Here is a 24,945-nt window from a genome sequence, read left to right on the forward strand (position 1 = left end):
TAGTTAGGAACACTGTATTATATACTTATATACTTGCTAAGAGTTTAATTTGTGTGTGTGTGTGTGTGTGTGTGTGTGTGTGTGTTGATTATAGTTAGGAACACTGTATTATATACTTATATACTTAAAAATTGCTAAGAGTTTATTTTAATTTCTCACCACCAGAGGTTTTCAGGGGTGTGTGTGTGTGTGTGTGTGTGTCTGTGTGTGTGTGTGTGTGTGTTGATTATAGTTAGGAACACTGTATTATATACTTATATACTTAAAAATTGCTAAGAGTTTATTTTAATTTCTCACCACCAGAGGTTTTCAGGTGTGTGTGTGTGTGTGTGTGTGTGTGTGTGTGTGTGTGTTGATTATAGTTAGGAACACTGTATATATACTTAAAAATTGCTAACAGTTTATTTTAATTTCTCACCACAAAAAAGAAACAGTAATTAATGTGACATGATGGAGGTGATAGCTAATGCTATTGTGGTAATCATTTTGCAATATTTAAGAATCAAATCAACATGTGGTGCACCTTAAACAATGTTATATGTCCGTTATATTAATAAAGTCAGAAAAAACAAAAGACACAGGAAAAAGATAACCCTCTACATACCAAGATGGTTTCCCAGGCAGCTCAATGTAAAGAATCCACTTGCCAATGCAGGAGACACGGGACATGTGGTTTTGATCCCTCAGTCAGGACGATCCCCCTGGAGGAGGAAATGGCAACCCATTCCAGTATTCTTGCCTGGGAAATTCCATGGACAGAGGAGCCTGGAGAGCTACGACAAGAGTATGCACGCTACATACCAAGGAGAAAAGCCTCAGAAGAAACCAACCCTGCTAGCACCTTGACCTTAGATTTCTAGACCAGAACTGTGAAAAATAAATTTGTTATTCAAGCAACCCCACCACCACCACCAAAAAAATGACAGCAAACAATATAAAGTGCAGATTATAATGTTTACTCTCAGTTTTGAAAATTTTTATAACAGTAGGAAACATTTGAAAAACTATTTAGAAATATTTTTGCCTTTTTGGGTAATACAGATTATCCATATACATAATTCTGTACTAGTCCCTTTTAGCAGCATTCAATTTATATGAGGTAGTAATGTGTAAATAGTGTAATTTAGCCAACTTCTAGTAAACTCAGTAAACTGTTAGTTAAAGCCATTTTACCTCAGATATTCATTAGCTAACTATATTGGGGCTGCCATAGCCTATCCAAATTTTAAATTCTGCAGTTCTGAGTAGCTATGCAGATAAGATTGAAAACTGTTGGGTCTTCCCTTACCACTACTGAGACAAGAGAAAACGTAAATCAAATAATGGTTTTTCTCTAGAATAAGGGAGTTGGAAAATGCCAATAATTTTAACATTTTGGTGTTAAGTATATATATATATATATATATAAACACATTATCTGGCTTATGTTTCTAAAGTGAATCATTTATTAGGCCTTGAAAGAAAAAAGTAGTTATTCCTACTACAGGTAGTGAAATCCATTTTGATCTATTGATCTTCTTTATTGCTCAAATATGAGCATTATTCATACACATCCATTAACTTAGGGGTTACTTATAAAGATCCAAAACTAAAATAAGATGCAAAGTATACTATTAAAAATCATGACTCACAGAAGCTAAGGCAGGATGACAGGCATGGTAAGTGGAAAATTTAAGTCATGATTTTATTTTATAAGGAAAATTTGATAATAACAGAAAATGTATTTTTTAGTAAATAAAAAGGAGATACCTTTCAATAAAAATCCCTCTATTTAGGTAAATAATTTATGTGATTTTATTCTATCACAGGTAATTCATACAGAGCTCTCCTTATGATTTCACTGCATAGATCTTCTCTCATTATTTTAACGACACTTCTGCAGTTTGACTTAAGGGTATAACTTCACATTTATAGAGCACTGTCCATTCATGACTTCATGCCATCCCCCAAATTAGGTCTTATGGAAACGGTTTCTTTTTTTGAGATAAGGAAAACTATGATCCAGAATTTTCATATTATCTTGCTAGTCACAATTACACACAGAATTCCCTATTTTATTCAATATACGTTCTTGTTTTTCAACATAAACTATTACCTTCCACCTGACTTCAGGAAACTGACTCATAGCAGTTGTCAAGCAGAGTCTTAAAAAAGAAAGTTCCACACAAGTACTTTCCACACAGTCTTAGCTGGGTTACTCTTGAATCCTTCCATGCCTTACAGAAAAAGCAACGAGTCTTCTGTAAACCGCACCCAGGAGTGTGATGGTAAGCACCACCATCCCACACACTAGGCTGAAAGCCCACCGTGGACCCCAGGCAGTGTACACTTGGCTGATGAACACAGGTCCAAGGATCCGTGCCGCACTTCCAGACGCTGTTAACCAGCCCATGTACACACCCTGCGGAGGGAGAAGGACACTCATACTCAGGTGTAGGCCTTTGCTCTTATGTTTAAATTAAACACAAAGTGCCTCTCTCTAAATACCACAAATAACGAATGATAAACTTATTTGATACACTATTTAGGAAAAATAAAAGTAGTATAAAAGAACAACCACTGTCTACTGAAATGATTTATATACACTTACCTTTGAAGGCCAACATTGGTTTTGTACTTGCTATTTTCCAGACACTACATTAGGTGCTTTACATATATTATTTTCAATGTTCACAAATTTCTATGATTGGTATTATCCCCAATTAGAAAACAAGGAAGCTAAAGCTCAGAAAATTCAAGTAACTTATCCAAGAGATTTGAAGCCCTGTTTGGCTGACTCCACTGTATTCATTTCCACATCACCACAATGTCACTGCTCCAACTACAGTGTCCAAAACTATAGCTCATACAATCTACACAAGGATGTACAGTGCAGCATTACTTTTAATATCCCCCAATTGTAAATAACCTGTCAAATGTGGATTAAGTAAATAATTTATGGCACATTTAATAAATGGAATGCTAAGCAGCTGCTTAAAAGAATAATGCCATCCATATACAGAATAAGATCTTACAATGAGAATAACATCTATTCACATTGGCATAGAAAGTCATGGTATATTAAAGGGAAAAAAATCAAAAATGTAGAAAAAAGTTTATATACTTGAGATATAATTCAGATTTTTTAAAAGGCATGAGGGTGGATATATTTGAAAAGGCATAAAAAAAGTCATGAAGGATACAAATGAAGTAAACTACGAAATGGTTAACTATAGTATGATGGGCTAAGGGGATCTTTCCTTTTCTGCTATACACATTTCAAATTATTTGACTTTTCTTACAACTATCATGTATTGCTTTTGTAACTAATATGCATTTATTCCTGATTTTGAAGATGTGAAAATATAACTTTATAGATTAAAAAAATCCAGAAATTAATAAAATGTTATTATAGTTTAAAAACAGTGATAATGAACTTTTTTTTTTATCTTTGCTTTATTTAAAGAAAAACACTAATTTCTACCTTGAAAACGTAAAACTATCAGTTTAATTTTTATAAAGAGGAAGATATGTTTTCATTTTGTTGCCATGTAAATAACTGCTTCCCAGGTGGTGCTTGTGGTAAAGAACCTGTCTGCCCATGCAGGAGATATAAGAGATGCAGGTTCAGTCCCTGAGCCAGAAAGATCCCCTGGAGGAGGACTGGGCAACCCACTCCAGTATTCTTCCCTGGAGAATCCTATGGACAGAGGAGACTGACAGGCTACAGTCTACACAATCACAGTTGGACATGACTGAAGCGACTTAAGCATGCATGCACTAAAAAAGTCAGAAGTAAAATCTGAAATAACCTAAATGTACAATGATAGGAAAATGAGTAAATGATGGTACATACATAAGATGGAATGTCTCCATCCTATGGAATATGTCTCCATTAAAAAATAATTCCCTAAAATTAAATGTCATGGGAGAATATTTACAGCATAATTTTAAAAAAAATTACAAAATAGTATCAAAGATATAGTCCCATTTTTGTGTTAGGCACACACACATGGATAAAGACTCCAAGTGGAAGTATGTTTCACAAAACTGTTCGTAGTACTTGTCGCTGATACTTCTCTCCATTTTGCTTCTATACTTTTTCTAATTTTTAAATAATGAATATGGAAATTCTTATAAGAACAAATGTAAAATAACAAAACTGCTGCATACTTTTCAGACTACTGCATTTTCATCTATTAATAACTGTCCCTAGGATCACATGAAATTAAGTCTAGATCCAAATTTGGCTATCAATTTTGGTTGGCTAACTGTTGCCTTGTGGAAACAGGATCAGACTTTATTTTTTGGGGCTCCAAAATCACTGCAGATGGTGACTGCAGCCATGAAATTAAAAGATGCTTACTCCTTGGAAGGAAAGTTATGACTAACCTAGATAGCATATTAAAAAGCAGAGACATTACTTTGCCAACATAGGTCTGTCTAGTCAAGGCTATGGTTTTTCCAGTAGTCATGTATGGATGTAAGAGTTGGATGATGAAGAAAGCTGAGCACTGAAGAACTGATGCTTTTGCACTGTGGTGTTGGAGAGGACTCTTGAGAGTCCCTTGGACTGAAAGAAGATCCAACCAGTCCAACCTAAAGGAGATCAGTCCTGGGTGTTCACTGGAAGGACTGATGTTGAAGCTGAAACTCCAATACTTTGGCTACCTCATGCAAAGAGTTGACTCATTGGAAAAGACCCTGATGCTGGGAAGGATTGGGGGCAGGAGAAGGGGAGGACAGAGGATGAGATGCTGGATGGCATCACAAAATCAATGGACATGGGTTTGGGTGGACTCCAGGAGTTGGTGGTGGACAGGAAGGCCTGGCGTGCTGCGATTCATGGGGTCGCAGAGAGTCGGACATGACTCAGTGACTGAACTGAACTGAACTGTTGCCTAGTTTAACAATGAGTTTCTGAAAAGTATGCTTCAGGTAACTTTTTCTATGAAAATAACTTAGAGCTCATATAGAGTTCAAAATATCCTTAGTTCCAACTTAAAGAACTTTCTGTTAAATTTCAGCTTACAATCTTGTAAGTACTTTATGAAAGCGGTGGGATTTTAAGTTTAAAATGTTGAGTATGATAAAAATCCCCTAAACCAGCTTGTGTAAAAATGAAGAATAGTTGGGGAAAAAAAAATGTGAGTGCTTGCAAGTATACATATACCTCACACAACTGCCACATCAGAATAACGGACTCACCTGAGGGTTTGGTCCCAGAATTTTCGAATATAATGTATAGGACATAACATTGCAGGATGGATAGCCTATGCCAACTAGCACAGCTGATAGGAGGAACTGGGCCAGATGGATCACGGGGGTATACAGACACCATGCTTGTTCAACGGGGCAACCAGTTGGTTCTTCACTGTGATCTTCTCTTGGAGACTTCCAAAGAGTAATAATTACTTCTCCAAATGTGGTATTAGGGATTGAGTTATTATGTAAATCTATGAAAACAAAATTAGTACAGTATATTACTTGTTAATTTTAGATGAATAACAGGGTCTAACATTATAGAATTATAAATGGCTATACCTTCCCACTGTATTTTGGGAAACTGATTTCCCCAAGGTAACAAGACAAAGAAGCCAACCCATATAATGATGAGTCCTCCCAGTAGAAGAGCACGCTCGCCAATCCTGTTAAAGAACAGAAACTCTGTAATTTAAAAATGAAACAGTGTATTATAATATATAGTTCCATTACCTTTACACTTTCAAAACTGTAAACAACTAATATCTTAAAATTTTAAGTGATATATTAACTAAAACGAATACACACTACAATTTCCCACTAAGAGGAACTAGGACTCCTCTGAAAACTGGATTATTTCAGTTCTGGGACAAAAGAAGTATTAAGATGAACCTTGACATCTTACCATACCAGAAAGAATATAAATTATCAGTGATAGAGGAATTCCCTGGCCATCCAGTGGTTAGAGCTCTGCCGTTCTACCGCAGGGGCACAGGATTGAACCCCGGCTGGGGAACTAAGATCCCACATGCTGTGCAGTGCAGCCGGAAAAAAAAGGGCTCAGAGCCAATTTGAGGAAGCTGACCAAAAACATGATGTGAATACCAAAAAGAAGAGTAGTGACAATGACTTGAAACACATGAGAATGTTATAACCTATAAATATATACTATATGCAAATAAAATATTCTTGGTAATTTAGAGGATGTTAGGTAATCCACTCGTTATTTTAAAAATCAGTTAATAAAAGGAAAGAATCTCCGTCTCTCCTCTAAAAACTATACCTGAGGATAACCAAATAGTTGGTGATGGAAAGGTTCTCTTCATAGAAAGTATTCTAGTAAATAAATAAAGGAATGAGAGAATTAAAATATCAGCATTTTGCAATGATCTATTAATAAATGAAAGGATTGAGGGAATGGTGAATGGCCACTTATGTCATACAAAGAGATAAAACTTTACACTTCTTCTGATGTAAGCATATATAGTGGTGTGTGTGTCTGTTAGTTGCTCAGTTTATATATATACAGTGATGGTGACCTATAAAACATTATTGCCAAAAAACTGAACTCAAATCTCATCAAATTTTGAGAAATAAAGTAAACACAGGAAAATATTAGAAAAACAAAGAAAGAAACCATAGGGAAATATTAAGCCAGATCCAAAATGTGGAGAAATTATAGGGCAAACATCCTGATTGCTTCAATTTGTAAGGGAACAAAAGAGAGACGGAGAGAGATGGAAGAGGTGGAAAAGGAGCTTGTGATTTAAGAGACTTAAGAAACAGAAGGGCCTGAGTCAAGTGAGTAAGCTGTAAAATAATATAAAACAAAACAAATTTTAAAAAATTAAGATAGTGGAGAAAATCTGAATATGTGCTGGATACTTGATGATATTTAGAAATCACTGTTAATTTTTTTAGATGTGATAATGTTGCCATCATCAACTTTTAGAGATACATAATGAAATATTTATGGAACACATGAAGTGATGTCTAACATCAGCTTCAAAATAATCCAGGTGTGGAGGATAGGGAGTGTGCAGTAGGTAGAAGTATAGATGAATCAAGATTATCCAAGGTTATAACTGTTGAAGTTGGGCAATAGATGTTAGACATTCAGGACATGATTCTTTCTACACCTTTGCATATGCTAGAAATTTTCCATAATAAAATGTGAAATACACAAACAAGACCAAAGGTTCCTGAAACAAAACAAACCCAACACTTCTCATCACCCTCAGAATACCTACAAGGTTTCATATCTTTCCAACCTGATCTCCTCTCATGTGCCATTTCTCTCATTCTGCTCTAGCCAAAATGGCCTTCCTGCTTGTTCCTTAATCTCATGAAGGTCAGTCTTCTGAGGCAAGAGTTCCAGGCCACTGAAATCACTGTTCCCTGACTTCACTGAAGTCTCAACCTGGATGTAACTTCAAACTGAGCTGCTTTCCTTGAGGAGCCAATCAAACACTGCCCAGGCCACTTTTCATTCTCTTCCTGTGCTCTGTTCTTTATACTACTTATTATGACCTGATTTCATACTTGTGTTTACTGACTTTCCATAGAATACAAGTTCTTGGAAGGTATGAAATTGGATAACCTGTAAGAATATCAGCAGGACACTCTGTCTTTGTAGCAAGATATAATGCATCTACTATTATTTAACTGAATATGAATCAATGTCTATGTCTATATCTGTATATTGGCCTCTTTCAGTTCAGTTCAGTTCAGTCGCTCAGTCGTGTCCGACTCTTTGAGACCCCATGGACTGCACCATGCCAGGCCTCCCTATCCATCACCAACTCCTGGAGTTTACTCAAACTCATGTGCACTGAGTCAGTGATGCCATCCAATCATCTCATCCTCTGTCGTCCCCTTCTCCTCCTGCCCTCAATCTTTCCCAGCATCAGGGTCTTTTCCAATGAGTCAGCTCTTCACATCAGGTGGCCAAAGTATTGGAGTTTCAGCTTCAACATCAGTCCTTCCAATGAACACTTAGGACTGATCTCCTTTAGGATGGACTGGTTGGATCTCCTTGCAGTCCAAGGGACTCTCAAGAGTCTTCTCCAACACCACAGTTCAAAAGCATCAATTCTCCACCTCTCAGCTTCCTTTATAGGCCAACTCTCACATCCACACATGACTACTGGAAAAACCATAGCCTTGATTAGATGGATCTTTGTTGGCGAAGTAATATCTCTGCTTCTTAATATGCTGTCTAGGTTGGTCATAGCTTTTCTTTCAAGGAGTAAGTGTCTTTTAATTTCATGGCTGCAGTCACCATTCTATCAGATCTAGTCCCTTAAATCTATTTCTCACTTCCACTGTATAATTTGGCCTCTTTACTTGGCTCTATAAAGACAGAAATCTTCATAGTATTCCCCACAGCACCCAACCCTATGCACTGACTCAGTATTTGTCAAATGATCTTAGAACTTCATTAAAGTTATATTGTTAAAGTATTCAGGAATAATTAAATTTTGAAAACTGAATTCATCAACTAACATGCCACCACAGACTATATGAATGAACTAAATTTTATAAAAGTATTTCCTTACAGTCTACTTTTACAAAATGCATCTTTAAAAAAGTGTTCTACAATCCATAGAGAACAGACTTATGGACATAGTGGGGGAAGGAGAGGGTGGGATGGCAAATTGAGAGAGCAGCAGGGAAACATACACATTACCATATGTAAAACAGATAGCTAATGGGAAATTGCTATATACCACAGGGAGCTCAACCTGGTGCTTTGTGACAACCTAGAGGGGTGGGGTGGGGCGGGAGTTGGGAGGGAGGTGCAAGAGGGAGGAAACGTATATAAACCTGTGCCTCTTTCCTGTTGATACATGGCAGAAACCAACACAACACTGAAACGCAACTATCCTCCAATTGAAAATAAATTTTAAAAATAAAAAAACTAAAAGTGTTCTATGATCAAAGTTGCAATTAACTTTGAGAAATGCTCCATTCTTTATTTGTCATGATGATATAGTATATATACTGAAGATTTAGAAGTTTTAGAGTAAAGGAGTTTGATGATTTTAACCAGAATTTTCCAGACTTAACCATTCTTTCTTATTGTATAACATATATTACCAATAGAAGAACAATATTTTATGAAATATACTTACAGAAATACTTTAAATAAAATATCATATACAAAAGATACATTAGAAGACAATTATTCACTTTGTAAAATATTGTTGCTTTACCAAAGAATATTCTACATGGTATAGAAATATGCTCCTTTAATAAATTTTAAATGTTTGCAAACGTTCAAGGACTCAAACTCATACAATAACAAGAAAAAAGATTGACATTATTTTACTGGTATATTCACTTACATCATTAACTCTGTTTCATGTTTTATTTTAAAAAAAAAAACAGGTGTGAAATAAAAACAAAGACACATAACTTACTTTTTGGAAAGTAATTTTATCCCCATGAAAATAACAACTGCCTCAACTCCAAGAGCAGCAAGTATTATTCCATCATATAATACAGCTTGTTCTCTGGTCCAGGCATACATATCCATTGTTAACGGAGTCACAATGCTAACAGAAACAAAAAATAAATCATTCTCATTTTATTTAAACCTTAGTCATTGTTAAAGTTGAAATAGTAAGCTTTATTAGATACCAACACATTTACGAATTTGTATCCCTTTTATCAATGACATCAGATCTATACAAACAAAATTTTTAACACATTTTAAGGACATTTTATTGTAACATAATATCACAGTAACACAGGCTACTAAGTTTGGCTGTTTGCATTTTTTATTTTTTAATAGTTATTATAATTATATAAGTAACATATCCACACTGCAAAAAGTCTGAAAAACAGGAAAAGAAAACAAACCAAAATACCTACCATTCTAATATAAGAAGTCATGGTTGCATTTTGGTTTCAATTGGTCTGTTTTCAATGAAATAATATTACTATGATTAAGTTATTAGAAATTATGGGATTGCTTTTTCTCTTCTTCAATCTCTTTTATACTTAACTTTGAATGCACATATTTTTCTCCCTACGTCTAAGGCTACTCTTCCTTTATATGACTATCAGTTTCCTTTCTTGACAATCTTTTCTGACTTTCTATCTCCTTCTGTTAATTGGCTACAAAAAGAATTTTTAAATATTTAAAATAGTCATTCTTTTTAAAAAAATTACTTTTTTTTCCAAAAAAAGAAAGTTTATTTGAGAACAAGAGTGAAAGCTTCTGCAAACATTTGACAAGGTAGACATATCTTGATAATAGCCACCATCCCTATTTCAGCTCTACCAAAACTGCCACAAATGGGACATATTTTTTTCTAACAAAGATATGGATGTACGTAAAGGGCTATGACTAAATAGAGTCAAAGGAAAGTTGAGGTCCCATAGCTTATCTCTTAGGCTGACACATGACATAGGACTTAAATCGAACAATCCAGTCTCCTAATGCAGAGGCTCTCAGCTTGGCTTCTTATCAGAATGCCAGGGACCCTTGGAAAGAATATCTCCACTCTTAGACTACACCCAAGCAAGAGTCTTGCTGGGGCGGGTAGGACCCAGGCATTGGCGGTTATTTAAGCATCCCAGGTGATTCCAATGTGCAGCCAAGGTGGGTAGCCACTGCTCCAGAGGGAGGTAATGACCATCAGCAGGTTCCTTAGCCCATCCACTCCGTTAGGAAGGGGCATCTGCTGGTGTCGTGGCCTCTCGGTGAACCTGTTATTTACTCTGCTCTAGAACTCCAGGCGTTACCAGTTTGGGGCAGATTTAGAGCCTTTCCATTTGCCTTAGTGATTTTTACAGCAATATTTAACCAGGCAAATAACATCAAAGAGAGAAAAGTTTGAAAAAGAAAAATTTCCATAAGGCATGATATGAATAAATAAGTGAAAAAAAATTTTTCAGAAAAAAATCACTTTTTTTGGCCACATGGTATGTGGGATTTTAGTTCCCTGACCAGTGTTTGAACCAGCATCCTCTGCATTGGAAGAATGGCATCTTAATCACTGGACCACCAGTAAAGTTCCAGAACATCACCTTCTTTTTTTTAACATCATTTTTTATTTTAAAATCAGATGAGCTGCTTTAGAAAACAGTTCAGTGGTTTTTCAATAAGCTAAACACAGAATTATCATATTATCCAGCCTTTCCACTTCTGGGTATATACCCAAAAGAAATGAAAACAGGGACTCAGATACTTATAAACTAATGTTCATAGTGGCATTCTCTACAATAGGCAAAAGGTGGAAATGACCCAAGTTTCCAATGACAGATGAATGAATAAACAAAACAGGTATACACATAGAAAGGAATATTATTCAGTTATTAAAAGTATAAAATTCTGACACATGCTACAACATGGAAGGACCTTGAAAACATCATGCCAAGTGAAACATGCAAGACACAAAGTGATAAAGATTGCATGATTCCACTTATATAAAGAATCTAGAATAGGCAAATTCATAGAGAAACAAAGTAGAATAGAGGCAACCAGGGGCTGGGTGAGAAGGAATGGGGACTTACTGATTAATGGGTGTAGTCATGCTTCTGTTTGGGATGATAAAAAGGTTCCGGGGGTGGGTGGTGGTGATGGTTGCACAACACTGTGAGTGTATTTAATGTCACTGAATTGTACAATTAAAAATAATTAAAACAGGAACATGCCTGGTGGTAAAGAATTCACCTGCCAGTGCAGGGTTTGGGTTTGATTGCCCTGGTCCAGAAAGATTCCACATGCTGTGTGGCAACTAAACCTCTGCACCACAGCTACTGAAGGGCCGGCACCTTAGAGCCTGTGCTCCACAACAAGAGAAGTCACCACAACGAGTAGTCTACACACCACAACCAGGCTCTTGCTCACTGTGACTAGAGAAAGCCCGGACAGGATCAAAGATCCATTGCAGCCCAAAAAGAAAAGTAAAATGGTATACCTTAAACAACAAATACATTATTATATACAAATTTGATCTCAATTAAAAAAAAAGAAAATATGGCAGAAAAGTTCTAAGAATCCTAACAGACTAAAAGTTTAATACATGTCCAGTAATGTGAACATGCGGCTTCCCTGGTGGCTCAGTGGTAAAGAATCAGCCTGCCAATGCAGGAGATGCACGTTCAATCCTGGGCTGGGGAAATCCCCCAGAGAAGGAAATGGCAACCCACTTCAATATTCATACCTGGGAAATCCCATGGACAGAGGAGCCTGGAGGGCTACAGTGCATGGGGCCGCAAGAGAGTTGGGCATAACCAAGCAACCAAACAACCACCACCACCATTAACATGGCTCAACATGGATTAATGGGAAATAAATATACAAGAAAATAAATTATATCCTTAAAATTGAAAAAAAAGTTAAAATAAGTTTTATTGATGCTTTCAAACTGTGGTACTGGAGAAGACTCGAGAGTCCCTTGGACAGCAAATAGATCAAACCTGCCAATCCTAAAGGAAATCAACCTGGAATATGCATTGGAAGAACTAATGTTGAAGCTGAAGCTCTAATACTTTGGTCACCTGATGCGAAAAGCAGACTCACTGGAAAAGACCCTGATGCTGGGAAAGACTGAGGGCAGGAGGAGAAGAGAGAAACAGTATGAGACGGTTGGATGGCATCATCGATTCAACGGACACGAGTTTGAGTAAACTCTGAGATAGTGAAGGACAGGGAAACCTGGTGTGCTATAGTCCATGGAGCCACAGAGAGATGACTGAGTGACTGAACAACAATATTTGCCAAAATAAAATAAAAGTCCACAAAATGAGATGAGGTAAAACTTTCATATGTCTCAATAATTTTTTTAAAAATCAAGTAGATCTGGCATAAAATATACCAGCATAAAGATCTTACAATATACTGGTAAGTGAATATACTAAGCTGTCAAATGATACTATCACATATTCTATGTTGGCTTAATGGACACACACATACACACAAACCTCAATACTTACAGTTGTATAGAAAAAATTGTTAGGGAAATAAAACACACACTGATGTATCAGCAGTGGCTACCTCCAGGGAAAGTAGTGGACATGGGAATACAGTTGCAGTGTTTGTAATATTTTTACAAGAATATATTATTTTAATAATATAATGGAAAAGTATTTTAAAAATAAAGCCATATGATAAACTTGTGAAGGTCAATAAAGCCTACACAAGGCAGATATACTAGCTTTTTCAGGATTAGGACTGAAATATAGCTAAAATTTCTAGACTGAATCCAATATACATAAGTCAGGAGCTATACAGCTTAAAGTAAATTAATACACAGTTTTATAATTATATTTACCATAAAACTCAAAGGAAAGAAAGAACAATGAAACAGACTCACTATAAGGCAGTAAGTTTATCGCCAGAGAATTAACTACATTCAAGTTAAAAGGCAAATAATTTACACTTGCTTTTTTACATCGTAAGAAAAATATGCCTTACATAAGGTTTTTGAGAATATCTATAAGCCTGATTAATATTGCATTAAGAAATATGGGTTATTTATACAATCTGATTTATATGAAAATAGAAAAAAACTTACGTTTCAAAAAGGGCAAAGATAAACAGAATCACAAAAAACAGAACATTGGTGGCCACAACAGCAACTTGATCAATATTTCCTTGGGGGACTTGAACTTCATCTGTATTTGCTACAGTAAACAAAAGAAAAATTATATTACTTACATACTTAATTTTCTCATGACACTAAAATAATGTAAAAATTATACATAGTAAATTCAATGACTAAACATTTAAAATGGTTTTTAGGCTTCAAAATAGTTTAAAAGTAACAGAAGTTACATGATAGAAATAATTTTTAAATGGCACTAAAAATTAAAGTGAATTTTCTTTCCAGGGCATACACTTCAATTCTGTTATCTACAGGAAATATTCAGATTTTCTATTTGGTATCTCTCAAAAAGAGAACTGTATGTCCATAGAATTCTATAAAATCATCTCAGGCAAAGTACATTTCAGTTGCAATTTTTTTCCTACCTTACTGAAATTTTAAATTTACAAGGACTTCATGAAGACCTCAAACAGTTTACTAAATCAGTTCTCAGTTCTATGATTCACTTCAGTGGATATATATTTTAAATTTCAGTGAATTAGTATTAGTAAATATTGTTGCATTTTTTTCCATAATTTTTAAAAGTCCTCACATTACCATTTATATTTTTTGCAAAGAACTACCAAGATTTGATGGCAGTTTCATAAATTAGAAAGGCAAATGAGTTCAGATATTCACTGATCTTGAACTATGAAGTTAAGCAACAAACTTAATATAAACTGTATCTGATGTAATTGAGAAATATGAAGTTACATACATGTATTTATATATGTCCATCATACTTTTTTAATAATTTACCTACTTACTCAGAGTAAACTAGGTAAATAATACAAGAATGTATTCACTTATGTTATCTTTAAGTATATGCACAGCAGAAGTAGGAGCAGGGGGTGACTTTCCTAAGACATAGCAAATTTCTATAGGTTTTTTCATAGGAGTGCCTGCCTTTATATCTCAGGATTCCTGAGAAGGAGTTTCTTCTCCAATAACAGTCTGTTATACTTGCGAGCAATTAAGCACCTTGAACACTCAACACAGGGTTATAACCTCCCTTTTACACAAAGAAAACCAGTCATCTTTGCCCAGTTCCTTTTCTGGGGTAGATTCTGGTCCCTGTGAGCCTTAAATTATTTGGATAAACCTCCCTGATCCTCAATTACCACCTAAACCAGACTTTAATCCTTTGAATCAAACACCAACATTGCCCCAAATTAGACTATAGATTATTTATGGGTGGTTAGTTTTCCACAGCATCCAACCAGTGCTAGCTTTAGAGACTCAGAAATGACGCATCCTAAACTGTGGGAATTAGCTAGGTATCATAAGTATAAGAATTGTAAGAAAACACTACGCTAACATATAGATTAAAAAACTGTGTAACTGGAAATTAAACCTGATCCCATGATAACACCTTTAATAAGAGGAACAAATCTGATATATTTCACCTGAACATTTACTAAAATTTAAAAATGATCTTTGTTTTATAAAAATTATTTTGAAGGTCCCAGAAATCTTATGAAACGTAATAGATCACTCCTTTTAAAACTGTCACTTGTGTTTCAGAGCAGTGCTGTCCAGCAGAACCCTGGCATGATGGAAATGTCCTTTCTCTGTGCTGTCCAATAGTCGGCCACTAGTCACATATGCCCATCAACCGAGCACCTGAAATGTGCTAGTGTGCGATTTCCCTGGCAGGCCAGAGGTCAGGACTCAGTGCTTTCATGGTGGTGGCCTGGGTTCAATCCCGGGTTTAATATCCTACAAGTCACAGAGCACTGCAAACAAACAAACACAAACAAAACAAAACAAAATCCGAAATGTAGATAGTGAGATAGTGAAAATAAGAAATTTCTTTTTCTTTTTAAGATTACTCTTCATTATTATTATTTTGGCCTCACTGTGCGGCTTGAGGAATCTTAGTTCCCTGACAAGAATCAAACCCAGGACTCTGGCAGTGAGAGTGCCAAGTCCCGACCACCGGACTGCCAGGGAATTCCCAGGAATTTCTTAAATGTAACTAAGTTTAAGCAATGAAATTTGACCAGTGACTACCACGCTGGACAGTGTAGCTGTAGGTCTTTGCTACTCCAAGTGTGGTTTGAAAATCAGCAGCATCAGTTCACATGGTAGCTTGTTATGAATGTAGATTCATAGGCCTACTTAGGCCTCACCCCAGACCTACTGAAACAGTCTGCATTCTAACACGGTTCCCAGGTGCTTCCTAAGCATATTAAAGTCAATAAAGCAAGGATCCATATATGGTTATCTCCTTCAACTTGTGAAAGATTTTGCTTCTTGTGTATCTTCCCTTTTCTGGCCCCAACTACACCCTCTTTAACTTGCTCCTTCTTTTTATCTGATAGGTCCTTTAAGCTAGCATCCAATTTTACACCCATTCCAAAAAGTAGCTTATTCCCACTGCTGGTACTCCTTCACCATGCATTCTTCCTTTTGAAAAATTTCAAATGTATTCTTATCCATCTATGTCCTACATTCAACAATATTTTGCCACACTTGATCCATTTATCCCTTCCTTTCCTCCTTTCTCTTTTTTGCTATAGCAGTTTTCATTGGATGACTCCCAAATTTCTATCTCTAGGTTTGATTTCTACCATCAAAATTACAAATGCCTGGAATTTTTTAGTTGTTCCTAGAGTAGCATTGTATTTGGCTTGATCCAAACTGAAATCATTTTATCTTTTCAGCCAATGTCCCTTCTTAAATTCTTCTTCTCTCATTCTTTCAACTGTCTGGAATCAAACCCTAGCAGACATCAACAACCTCCTCCATAGCTTAGTATTCTCTATCCAGCCTGTCAAGAATCTTGATTTTCTTTCTTCTTTGAAAGCTCATATCTATCACTTCTCCATTCTCAGTTACTGCTGTAGTTCAAGTCTTCACATATCTGGATTAGCCTCACTTGGAATCTGACTAATGTCATACTTATCCTTTTTTCAAAATTTGCTATAGCTTCTCATCACTCTGCTCTCTACCGAACTACTTTTAACTTTACCTTCCAGTAGTTTTGCTGTGAAAATTAAATAAAATGCCTATCAAAGAACTCAGTAAAATAATACTGTCTTTTCCAAAGCTTTATAAACTCCGTGAGGGCAAGGACTAAACTGCATTCTTTTGCACGAAGGGACACTCCCCAAGGAGGGTATAACTAGAAGTACTTAAATAATGGTTTATTTAGTAAACTACACATACTTACCAGACTGGGTACCTATTTATGGGCCAGAGAAAGATCTATAGGATGAAAATGTGCATTTGTGGAGTATATCGAAAGAATAAAAATGCAAAAGAGAAACCATACTTACACCAATGATTAAGTGAACAAAGAAATACTTGAATCAGAAAGACACATTTGGTAGCAAAACTACTGAATTCATTCCAAAGATCTCAAGGATTTTAGGATATTGGCTCTTGGAAAACAAGATGAAGTAATTTTTAGCAATTGTTTTACCCTGCCAGCTGTGCACACCAAATCACTGATACAGGTATGTCTTTATAAAAATAATAAATTAGGTAAATTTCAACTTTGGAGACCTTCCCCAATTACCCATTGTGTTGTCCTCAGAAATAAGATTCAAGTAAATATCAAACAGATAGAATCATTAGAAACACTCTGTAATATTATAGTCATTTAGTCAAACAGGTTAATAGTACCTTCTTCAAAATTAATATTTTTACACTGTCGTCCTGAGTCATCCACACGATGTTCTCTTAAAAGAAAAACATAAATATTGTATCCATGAAAGGCTTAGTATAATAGATGAATGGCTTAAATTTATTACTAGCTTTCTATTTTTTCACATTCTGATAGTTTCTTTTACTGCCTTCTGAGTAATGAAATTATTATGAGACATAACCAATAAAATTAAAATGATATGTTACAATTATTACTTTATTACTTTACCATATAAAATGGAAAAAATACTCAATTAATCTAAGAGCACACATGAGCTACCTTAATCAGTAATTTAAAGTTTTCAAACAGTTTTCAACATGAGTTATAAACATCTGTGGACTCCTGGATAAAACACTCCAAAATAATATATAGTAACAAAACTTCTGTAGTTTTATAAAATTTCTTCTGACATATAAAAGATAAGAAATATATATTATGAGGAATTTTTGTATCTAAGGTTGATACTAATCATTAATCTACTTAAAATGTTGCTTTCATGCTATTACCTTACCTAGAAACCTATAATTAGTAAATCAAGACCAAACTTTGAATCTTCAAAGAATTTATAACCTGTTCTTATTCATCATCCATTATTTTAGTTGAGTACCACATGCATTCGCTTATTAAAAAATATAAGTACAAGAGACATCAAAAACCAAATAAAGACATCACAGAAATAATAATCTTCAATAATGATAATGCTTATTTAATTTCACAATCTACAAGAGTAGTTTTATCATTTCTATCTAATTACCTTAAAATAGTAAGGATCAGAATAATATTTAAAATTCCCAGGAAGGCGCCCAGTAAAACTGGTGCTGTGTACATGTTTATCTGCAGCTTAATGACATCCCACGTCACGCCCTTTTCTCCAATGAGTGCAAAACAAGTCTGAAAAACTTATTAAAACAAAATATGTACATGTGAATTATTACATGGGAGGTACAGGATAAAACAAATATGAAGAACACTTACCACAAAATTGGAAATAATGTATGGAATCTCAACAGGGATCTCAAGAAGCAAGAAAATTGGTTCTTGGTGGGGAGAGACAAAAAATTTACTTTTTTTCTGTATAAAACACAGACATAGATATGGTACAAAAATATATATGATACAGATCTGTGATACTGAAATTTCATCGGATGGAATAATTTGGAGAAAAAAGTCTAAAAATCCTCCTTTGGGAGACAATGATGTAAAAAATGGGTGAGAAGCACTGATGTATAGACATTCTCAAAGGATTATTCCTCACATAACGTGTATCTTCTTTTTTAAAAAAAGATCTCTGTGATGGACAGGGAAGCCTGGAGTGCAGCAGACCACAGGGTTGCAAAGAATCGGGCACGACTAAGCAACTGAACTGACTGAGGATATTTAAATTATACAGTTTAAATTCCATAAATAAATTATTAAACTTTAACCAATCTCACTGTAAGAAAATGTCACATTTTAACTTAATATTATTAAATATTACTGTGGATAAACTATTTAAACTATATATTTAATATCATTTTCGATTTGGTTCTGTGGCAAAAATTGGAATGGAAAAGTATTTGTTTACTCTCCTGATTTAGATTCTGTATCTGGTTCTGCCATTACTTTACACGTAGCCTTAGAGTGAAAATTAAGTAAAATACTGCACCTAAAGCACTTGGAACAGTATCTAGCACATAGTAAGCAGTCAATGGGCTTCCCTGGTGGCTCAGTAGTAAAGAATCTGCCTGCTAATGTCCAATAGAATGGGACATGACTTAGCAACTAAACAGCAACAACAACAAGCGGTGAATAAATGTTCGTGCTTAGTGGCGTGGTTATTACTGAAAAAGTCGTCTCATCTTTTTAGGCTTACATCTGCTCATCTCTAATACAAAATATTTTAGTGAACAATCTTTAAAATGCTTTTTTAGATGGTCAAAATATTTACTGAGAATCTGGGTCTATATATCAGGTACTATGCTAGACACTGAGGAGAGAATGGTAAATTTAAAAAGACCCAGACTACGCCCTCTTGTATTTTATAATATATTTTAAAATAAGATTTCTTCTTATATTTTATTCCAGAACACTAAACTGAATTATTAGATTTGGTGAATGATGAATTAGATTTTCTATGTTAAAGAGAAGAAATAATGGAAACCAGATGGGCCTGGGGTGATGATGAAGTAAACTGAGTTGCATTCGAATTTATGCTATTTATAACTGCAATATTAAAAGCATGGACAAATTATGCCTTTTCAATGCAATATTAAAAGCATGGACAAATTATGTCTTTTCAATGTTGTTACAGGCATAAAATTAATTTCTCTACTCATTTGCAGAAAATTAACTGGTCTTACAGAAACATTAAATCTCATTAACATACTTTTATATTCAGCTAAAGTAAGAAAGCTTGGAAAGAAGAGACTAGTAAATTTTCTTTAAAGGTAAGGACAAAAGGCAAAATGGTAAAGAACTTGCTATAAGTAAGTAAATGTTAGTCAACCAGTCGTGCCCGACTCTTTGCAACCCCATGGACTGCAGCCCACCAGGCTCTTCTGTCCATGAGATTTCCCAGGCAAGGATGCTGGAGTGGGTTGCCATTTCCTTCTCCAGAGGATCTTCCCGACCCAGGGATCAAACCCAGGATTTCTGCACTGCAGGCAGATTCTTTACCGACCGAGCTACAAGGGAAACCCCTATAACTTTCCTCAAATCCTTCAGTTAAAAGAACTCTGTTTCTCATTAACAGGAAAAAAAAAAAAAAGCAAACTCTTGCTGAGATGCCAAGCTAAATGATAACCTGACAAAACATACACTTTGGATTCAAAGAGTGAGGTCTGAATCTCACGCCTCCCATTTATCCAGGATGACCCTGGATAATTTACTTATATTCTCTGTGTCTTGGTGTTCTAATCTGTAAAACGGGGACTAATAACACTTAATTTAGTGGAACATGAGTTAACACATATAAGGAGTGTAGCCTCACAGCTGGGTTAAAAAATATCATTCCCCTTCCTTTTCCTTCTGCTATGGGGTTTTATGGGCTTCCCTGGCAGCTCAGATGGTAAAGAATTTGCCTACAACCCCGGTTTGATCCCTGGGTCGGGAAGATCTCCTAGAGAAGGGAATGGCTATCCACTCCAGTATTCTTGCCTAGAGAATCCCATGGAAAGAGGACCCTGGTGGGCTACAGTCCATGGGGTTACAAAGAGTCGGACACAACTGAGCGACTAACACACACACGAGGGGTTTTATTCTTGGATTTCATCTAACATTTGAACTTCAAAAGTTTACCCAATTCAAATCTAAGTAATGACAACCTACCTGGACCTAGAATAAAGCCTAATGCTTGACATGCACTTGTGTTTGCCATGGAACTTGTTCTTTCCTGAAGAGAGGTAGCACCAGCAATATATGACCTAATAACAGCTACATTTCCTAAGAAAAGATACAATCCAAAAGAAAGTAAAGTAAAAATAAAGAAAATATTTTCCAGTTTATAAAATTCAACCTAATTTGGCTCTATACAGAAGAAACATTAATCTGCAGCATAGTCACTGCTTCTTTTTTATGATTATACAAAGCATTTAGAGTCAATAAATGCATCAGTTAATAGAAAATAATACTTTTACTAAAATGAAAAAAGTTAAAGATTTGAAAGAGTTAAAAAAAAAAAAAACAGCATTACAGGAACCTTAAAATTTTTTTCATCATTAAATACTGAGAAAGAATTGAGTGAATGGAGTACTACTAATTGTTACACACTCGGCATACTTATACTGTAACATAAGAAACAGAAAAACAATTTAACTCAAAAAAACTTGTTGAGCTCTTATGTTGAAGAGACACTGCTGGGGGCTACAGAGTATTTTTAAAAGTGGTCATTAGTCTCTAGTTACACCAAGTTTACTATCTAGTTGGTGATAAAGGATGAAAACAGTGCAAAACAGTACATAAGCAAATGCCAGAGACTTGTTAAAGGGTAAGGTCTATTAAGGGGTAGGGTAGCCTAAGAAAGCTTCATGGAAGATGCAGAACTTGAACTGAATCTTGAAGGATGAAGAACCATGGGAACAGAAGAGAGAAACTATAAGTAAAGGCAACATCATTAGAAAAGGCAAAATGATAGGAAAGATATTTGCAATGAGACATCTGTATGTTGAATGAGGTACAGGAGACTGAGAAGAGGTGACCCTAAATGAGAAAGGGCCATGAGTGTCAGGATGAATGTAAGTTCAACACAATCAAAAACATATATGCATACATATTACCTGCTCCAAATCCTACCAATCCACGAGCAGCCAACATGTAGTATTTATTATGAGAAGCTGGAACATGGACATATGCATAGAGGCAGTTGGCTGCCACCGAAATGAAAATGGAAACAATAAGAGGTTCTTTTCTTGGTCTGTAATTAGACCACAAACCAAATATAGGTGAAGCTACCATTTGGCCAAGGCTAAATGAAGCGATAACCCAGCCCAAAAAACTTGCATCAGCAGTCTGATCAATCTGTAGAAAAAAGAAATATGCTTTAAGAATTGTTATCCAAGAAAAGTAAAGTTAAAAAGCTATGTACATTTTTTTCTGACCATTTAACATTTCTTATTAAAACAAATAAAATAAATAATTCTAACACATTAGTCTTATTACTACTTATAGTAAGGAATTCAAGCTTCTGACATTAACTATATTAACAATTCACTACACAAGGAAAAGTGCTTAAGAAGCTTCATCTTTTAGAATAATTATAAAAATTCTGCATCATAAAAAATCTTAAAAAAATATTCACATTATATACCTAACAATAGCATCATAAAATTTATATGCCATTCTTTAATGCTTAAAAATACAATTATTTACCCTTATGCAACTCAATAACCTACAGTTTATTAGCTTTTTTATTATTATTTGTTAGGACTTTGAATTTATCTTTTTAAACTGCACACAATAATCAAATTCCAAATAAAATTTATCTCATTAAACCTACTACTAATTCTTCCTTTCAGCATCGAAAATCCAGGACTCTACCAAAGAGGATTTATATATCATGAATGTTGAGGGAAGAACCAAATGATTAAAACAGAGAAAATACTTTCAGAAAATAGAGAATTCTAGCTTACAAAGGGACTATGGAATAAATCAGAAGATTGTTTTCATATATAGTAGGTTATATAATAATTTAGAAAAGTAAGAACCATTATATATTGGGGCGTAAGGTTAAACATATGCAGGTTAAATGGTAGAATAATTTAACAAGAAAAACCCTGGGCTTTTTTTCCCAAAGGTATTTTTAAATAGCTTAAAATGATGATATTTAGGTATATTTTTTGTTTGTACAGATAAGAAATAAGATTGAATAAATATAACAACTTCATGTCATATATATAACAATTTAAAAAGCAATGAAAACTAAACTTTAATATTAGATGTCTAGTAATTTGAAAGCAAAAGGATAAACGTGTCTTCTCAGGATACTAATTGATCATAGTCAAGTGTCCATTGCATGGACAGAAGTGAACTGACTCTTGAAGGTGCCTGTAACACTTTCAACAATATCTGCTATTTTAGTTGGATACTATTCTTTACAATGACTGGAAAACTGCAATCTGTTAGAATTCTGCTAGAATTGTAACAGGAAAGTAAAATGGTTTGGAAGATACAGGTTCAGAAAGTTCAATTTAGTAACTGAACTGTTAGCTGTGCTCCTGTGTGCTTCTCCCTCCTGGCAATAACAGCATCCTGTTTCCAGTCCTCTGGCCACCTCTAATGATCCCTGTCATATTGTTTTCAGGATAAAATCTAAACTATTTATTATGAAAAACTAGCTCCCTAGCTGGCCACTGTCTCTCCTTTCCAAACTCATCTCTCTGCATGTTTCCTCCCCAACTACTAACTTCCAGCCACATAGAACTTTTTAAAGTCTCCAAAATGAGTCAAGCTCTTGGCTTCCAGGCCTTTGCACAGGTTTTCTACTGCGCCTTCCACCAGGACTGCCTTTCTAACCTCCTACTGCCTGGCCCTGATCATTCCTTCAGGTGGTCAATTTCTGGAGGGCCTTCCCAATTCAATTCTGATATAACTGATTTTGGAAAATCTTCCAGGATCTCTTTGGTCTGAATTAGCAACATCTCCCTAACCCCCATATCTGTCTGTCTGTATATGTCTATCACCCCACCTGCTCACTCCTCTCTCTCTCTCTGCCTGCCTCTCTCCCCCTCTCTAGTTCTCCCCTGTGCATGAGCACACGAGGGCATGCATGCACACACACTTTTTATCTGTAAACTAGTTTGATTTTGCACACTTCAGTGAAAGTCAGATCTGTTAGCTTCTCTTTAAAAAAAAAGACAAAGCATAGTACTGAATTTCAAAATACTCTTCTCTAAACATGTTAATAATAATGACAAAGTTCTAGAAATCTTAAAGCTTTGCCATGGGAGCTGAGATGTGTTCCAAGTCTGCTCACCTATTCGCTGGGCTGTGCTGTGTGTGCTAGCTGTGTCGGACTCTTCGCGACCCTGTGAGCTGTAGCACCCAGGCTCCTCTGTCTGTGGAATCTTCCAGGCAAGAATACTGGAGTGGGTTACTAGTTCCTGCTCCAAGGGATCTTCCCGACCCAGGGAGCGAACCTGCATCTCTTGTGTCTCCTGCATCTGCAGGTGGATTCCTTACCACTGTGCCACCTAGAAGCCCCTTCAATTATTTACTTATAGACTATTGCTTATTCATCCAATTAACAGCTATTAAGGCCTTCTCTGTGACAAAACCTGTGTGAGGCAATATGAATACAAATTGAGTAAATAGTTCTCTGCCATCAAGCAGATTCCAAATCAGGTTCTACTCATCTGATCCCAAAAAATCCTGCATTTTTGAATAACTGAGGGGAAAAACCAGCATGCTTTTACTCTTTTTCTGTCAAATAAGGGTAACTTCACAGAGTTGTTATGAGAATTATTCAAGGCAATGTATGTAGAGTGCTTAGAGCCATATCTGCATATAGTATGCACTAAATGAATGTTACCTATGGAATAAAAACATTAATAGTTCTTAGTATTTTATTTTTACTGATGTCAGCTTTATTATTATATTTTACTGTAATTCATGCATGAGTACTCCCACTACATTCCTGGACCTATAGATAACCCATCATCCCAATTCAAAATCTAGGTTTAAGAATGATTCTTCCTGGAAATTAAGCACAACTCTGGGCAACGCAGCCTGAGGAATCACCCAGCTGATAGCAGTCTATCAGTCATGGCCAGAAGCACAAGTCAGAGATTGACAGTAGTACCAAATTTCTTTCAGAGAGATAATTTACTGTTTGGGTTTTTTGGGTTTTCTTTTCTGGCAAGGGGGAGGGGGGTGGCCTAGCTTTTTATCTTTCTCAGAGATGACTTTTAAGCTAAGAAATATGTGGTAACATATTATCATAAGAGAGACAGTAACCTCAAATTAATAATGAAAATTTTGATAAACAATAAGAAATTGCTATATAGCACAGGGAACTATATTCAATAGCTTGTAATAATCTATAATTAAAAAGAATACATATATGTATGTACATATGTATGTGTGTGTAACTAAATTACTGAACATCTGAAACACTGTAAATCAACTACACTTCAATAAAATAAATAAAATTAGAAAGAAAAAGAATGAAAACTTTTAAGGCAATAGGTAACAGTACTGTAGAGTCAGACATTGGTTTCAGATAGGCTTGATTCTGCCATTTTCTAGCTGTGTGATCTTGGG

The 24,945-nt window shown here is 35.4% G+C and overlaps 1 protein-coding gene across 4 annotated transcripts in view; it reads right to left on the minus strand.

Moving 5' to 3' along the window:
- Positions 1 to 1,385: 1,385 nt before the first annotated feature.
- Positions 1,386 to 24,945, minus strand: part of MFSD8 (major facilitator superfamily domain containing 8) — a 38,643-nt gene continuing 15,083 nt past the window's right edge. For all 4 annotated transcript variants that reach the window (XM_065903921.1, XM_065903922.1, XM_065903924.1 and 1 more), the window contains 9 exons: positions 21,465 to 21,705; positions 20,518 to 20,631; positions 17,966 to 18,110; positions 17,190 to 17,245; positions 13,491 to 13,599; positions 9,384 to 9,518; positions 5,524 to 5,627; positions 5,188 to 5,435; positions 1,386 to 2,401 (listed from right to left, as the gene is read on the minus strand). In XM_065903921.1, the coding sequence (XP_065759993.1) occupies positions 2,195 to 2,401; positions 5,188 to 5,435; positions 5,524 to 5,627; positions 9,384 to 9,518; positions 13,491 to 13,599; positions 17,190 to 17,245; positions 17,966 to 18,110; positions 20,518 to 20,631; positions 21,465 to 21,705 (1,359 nt within the window). In that variant the 3' untranslated portion in view covers positions 1,386 to 2,194. The remainder of the gene's footprint in view (positions 2,402 to 5,187; positions 5,436 to 5,523; positions 5,628 to 9,383; positions 9,519 to 13,490; positions 13,600 to 17,189; positions 17,246 to 17,965; positions 18,111 to 20,517; positions 20,632 to 21,464; positions 21,706 to 24,945) is intronic.

This window comes from Muntiacus reevesi, chromosome 13 (genome assembly GCF_963930625.1).
Source record: "Muntiacus reevesi chromosome 13, mMunRee1.1, whole genome shotgun sequence".
Lineage (NCBI taxonomy): Eukaryota > Metazoa > Chordata > Mammalia > Artiodactyla > Cervidae > Muntiacus > Muntiacus reevesi.